The sequence below is a fragment of the Limulus polyphemus genome, unplaced genomic scaffold (assembly GCF_000517525.1).
Source record: "Limulus polyphemus unplaced genomic scaffold, Limulus_polyphemus-2.1.2 Scaffold3473, whole genome shotgun sequence".
NCBI lineage: Eukaryota > Metazoa > Arthropoda > Merostomata > Xiphosura > Limulidae > Limulus > Limulus polyphemus.
Window position 1 is genome coordinate 2,373 of NW_013669083.1, and position 4,675 is coordinate 7,047.

Below are 4,675 nucleotides of genomic sequence, written 5' to 3' on the forward strand. Positions count from 1 at the left end.
TTGTAACTAGAACCTCAAACCACTAGCAGATTTTACTTATCAGTTTAAACCGTTTCAGCCATTTTACCTATTAACATGAACCAACGTATTGCAACCAAGACAACTACCAACCATTGTAATTATCACCTATCACCAGTGTTAACCATTGTAACTAGAACCTCAAACCACTAGCAGATTTTACTTATCAGTTTAAACCGTTTCAGCCATTTTACCTATTAACATGAACTAACGTATTGCAACCAAGACAACTACCAACCATTGTAATTATCACCTATCACCAGTGTTAACCATTGTAACTAGAACCTCAAACCACTAGCAGATTTTACTTATCAGTTTAAACCGTTTCAGCCATTTTACCTATTAACATGAACTAACGTATTGCAACCAAGACAACTACCAACCATTGTAACTACAACTTTAAATCAGTGACAATTATTGTAATTTGTATCTTAGATTACTTAGCAAAGGTTAAGTAAGATTTTTTTGCTTCTTCTCTGTTTTTAGGATGTGAAAGAAGATTATGTGTACCAAAATGTTATGTTGCGATTTGGAGACTCTTCAAACCAGGTACGTTTAGTTGTTTGTATTAAGATACTTTTTTTTTATTTCGGAGACTCTTCAAACCAGGTACGTTTAGTTGTTTGTATTAAGATACTTTTTTTTTATTTCGGAGACTTTTCAAACCAGGTACGTTTAGTTGTTTGTATTAAGATACATTTATTTTTTGTTTGTTTCTATGGAGGCTTAAACTTCTTTTGAACCTAAACTACATTTCTAACTAGAGAAGTTCAGTACGTTATATTACAACAATTTTAGAGACACGCTACATTGTTATAATGCATATTCTGTCATTCTCTCTCTAACGGTTATTTTTTATCTTGGCAATATATCTCTGCAGAATAGTTTCCTTTACAAAAGGCTCTGTCATAAGGCTGACATGGACAAAACACACCAATCCTCACAACAGGCTTTCCGTAATCCATCTATTGTACGTAAATGGCGGTTTTCCTGCTGCTATTTCAACAGTCCGATGAAACAAAATTCAATAGACGTTTCGTCCGACGACTTGGTAGGTATATCTTCTTAAGGAATAACATGAATACATGTTTCATTCTCAAGCTTCTTAAGGTATGCAACTGAATAGATATGTCATGGAAGTAACTTGTGACCTTTGTTCGCTTTTCCTGACGCAGGTTACTCTTGGTTGTGTTTGCGTACTGTTACCGTGGGCACATGGACAGCTTTTGATTTGTACTCATGGATTCTTACTTGACCCCATTTTCCTTAGCATGGCTGGGGTACTGTTTGTTGCAGGTTTCTTTCTGAATGGTGTGGTTCCCCAAGTTGATACGTATGTCTTTGTTTTTTAATACCATTAAGTACAAAGGACATTCCTTTCTTGGAACTTTTAAATCCCCAATCTGTGTATATGATATATTTTGCGTCGAGAAAAACTCTTTCATGCTGTTACATATTAGAATTTCAAATGGCCTGAAATTGAGTTAACCGATAATTTTAATTTAGTAGTTAAATTGCACTTTGGATTTAGTATTTAAATAAATGCCGATATATATAGTCAGTTTGTAATACTTGCCAACAAGATTGATACACAGTTTTCTTTTTTAACACAAATACGTTTTATTATACACACACAACAGTACAATTTATAATAACAATTATTACAAATAGTTATTGCAAACAATGATTTATAAACAAAAGTCTCACAAACTTACAAACAATATAAAGTCTTCTTTCTAGTTTAGAACTTCCTTGATATCTTATCGAGGGTTCACGATGAACGAGTTGATTACGAGTTGATATAGGTACAATTCACTTAGTAGGGAGCCAGCTATCCCTGTAGTTCTCGCTGATCACACGCCGATTACAGGTTTCACCGAGGACGTTAAGTAATGTTTTCGTAAAAGTACTAATGTCCGATGTGAATCTACTAAAGTTGAATGATTTGTAATGTTCGAAATTTACAAATGTTCCTGGTCAACATATCTGAAGTTCCCGATTAATAAGCGTTAATCACAGTTATAGCTTACAAAGTTTTTTTAGCACACCAAGTATAACAAACTGATAATAGATACTCTCCTTGGCGCGTCGCGTTGGTTATATTTATAGCCGTGGGAAAGTTTTCTAGAAAATTCAGATTATATAACAATACAATTTAAGTGTTTACGTGCACACATATATTGTTGATTCTTACTCTCGAGAATCATCTACAACTTTAGAGAGTAGGCGGGAGTTTCGCAATACATATTTAATAGTATAAGCTATGCATGTTTCTAAATATAAATCGAAACAAACATTGATATTAAAATAAATATATAATAACAAATTCGTTACACATGCCCTTTTCAAAAACGATCAGTTTTTGGTGATATCACACTATCTAAGAAGTGCTAAACAATATCAAAATGTAGTTATGATACACGCCGTATCACCCTGACTTTATATTGACCGTGGTTGTCACATTACATGATCATTAGCATGTTCAAAATCACTTTAGAATAACGTATTTAACCGCCTGTATGACGTAAGACACGTAAAGCTGGCGGGTTGTTTCCTTAAGGGCTGCCAAATTAAAATAATATAGGGCTAGTACATTATGGAAATTGTGCATCTTTCTCCTTAAACTAGCTAAAACGTGATATATACAGACTGTAAATATCGGAACATTTTCCTATATTAATGATAATATAAGAGTTAATCAGATTTTTATCAGCAAAAGAAAACACACACACACACATACACAAGCACCATTGATAGAAGAAATATTTGTTTTCTTACTCTAAAAATCTATCCGGCGCAAAACATGCTTGCCCTTTCAGTCGTGGGGGCTTTATAATGTGACGGTTAATCCCAATATTCGTTAATAAAGAGTAGCCCAACAATTGACAGTAGGTGATACTTAGCTGGTTGCCTTCACTTCAGAATTAGGGATTGTGGGAGATAGCCTTAGTTAGTCCATGAGTCAGATATAGTCACCGTACACCCCCCCCCCCATAACAATATAAGACTGGTATTTTTATGTTCCTTAGAGTCCATTCAACAATAAAGAAATATGTTAACAGTAAATATATTGGGATAAACTACCTGTTTAGACCCGGTTCTGATAGGATAGATCTTGCAATTAAAAAAAAACAAGGAGTGTCATAGGTTCTGGGCCTATTTTTCAATGTTGTGGAAATGATGACTATGAATGGTTAATATTATTTGAAAGAGGGAACATTTTCCTTCAAAATGGTCTATTATTGGTCTATTAACAATAAAGTATGACCACAGAACAGCTTCTGGAAGTACATACTAATATATTACCTATGTCCGTTTTGAATTAAAATCACGAATTTAACTAATGAACATATAATGTTATTTTTTTTTTTTTAGTTATCGAGAATTGAAATTTGATTATGATGAATATTATAAATGTAAAGTAGGCACATGAATATTTTCATATTTTGTAGCTATATCATGAATATTGGTTGTTGAGAATATATGAAAAGTGAAGATATGATCATATTTGACATTTCTCAGTAAACAAAAAGTGCACATTTCAACATTTTGATAAAAAGAAACAACCATTTGAACAAGAAAACAAAGCTAATTATGAACTAAAGATATTGACTGAAATATATCTCAAATATTGAAAAATTGAACAAGAACAAATAAAGATAATAATAACATAAAATGTAAATTAAATAATCATCTTCACTGAAATGTATCATAAATAATAATAACGGAAATACTGTAAATTATCAGCATAGTATACATGTTATAGGCCCATCTATTCTACATACATACATAATACCAGAATTATTCAATCCTCATCACTGTCCATATCATCTGACAGCAAATCATAATCTGTCCCTCTTAAGTTGTTGTGATCTGAGTCTTCATCGGAAGAACTTGGGTCATCACTTACCCTGCTAACATCTTCCTTAGTGATTTCTGTTGGAAGGATATGTCCTTCAAACCAAAGGAGTTTCATCTTTCCATTGACAACCTTCTAAACATGCTCTTCTGTTGGCCTTGGTATATCTAGTTGAGGGGCATTGGCAGATTTCCAAATGCCAACCTGGTAATTAACCCGTCTGATGTGCTGATGTAACACTTTATTAGAAGGAGGTAGATCACTAGGGTCGATGTTCTGGTTATGACTTATACTGCCCCCCATATTTCTCCTTGAGAGCAGCAAAGTGCAAAGCATAGACACTTTTGTAGCGTGGTTTGCCATACATAACCTATGTCAACTCTTCCAAGCCTGCTTCTACATAATCTGGAACAGTCCATGAACTCCCTAGTTTACCAAGAACTTCTTGGAATGCAGGTATTCTCTGAAGGAGTTTGATTTGTCGCACTTCACTGATAGCCTTGAAAGCACTTCTTGTGACACAATGCGTGAGCAGTACAAAACCCTTGACCATGTTATGTTGATGAGCCTCTTTTTATTGCTAGTGTCCGTGTAAAACATTATGGTTATCTCAAAGTGTGCCAAAAGAAGAATACATCACTATTTGGACTTCTGTGCACACAACTTCATGTCCATGTTCCTGACCATAGGTACAGTACAGAATGACTCGTGTGTCAGTTTCTTCTTGAGTGGAGTAAAAAGACGATATCCCTGTTTTCTGGATTGTTTTCCCATCATTTGATTTTTCAAGCAAGAGTA

At 34.1% G+C, this 4,675-nt stretch overlaps 1 protein-coding gene across 1 annotated transcript in view; it reads left to right on the top strand.

Annotated features, from left to right (window-relative positions):
- LOC111088279 overlaps window positions 1-4,675 on the top strand; it is a 25,054-nt gene that overhangs the window by 1,766 nt on the left and 18,613 nt on the right. The window contains exon 3 of the mRNA XM_022397934.1: window positions 505-567. Coding sequence (XP_022253642.1) covers window positions 505-567 — 63 coding nt within the window. The remainder of the gene's footprint in view (window positions 1-504; window positions 568-4,675) is intronic.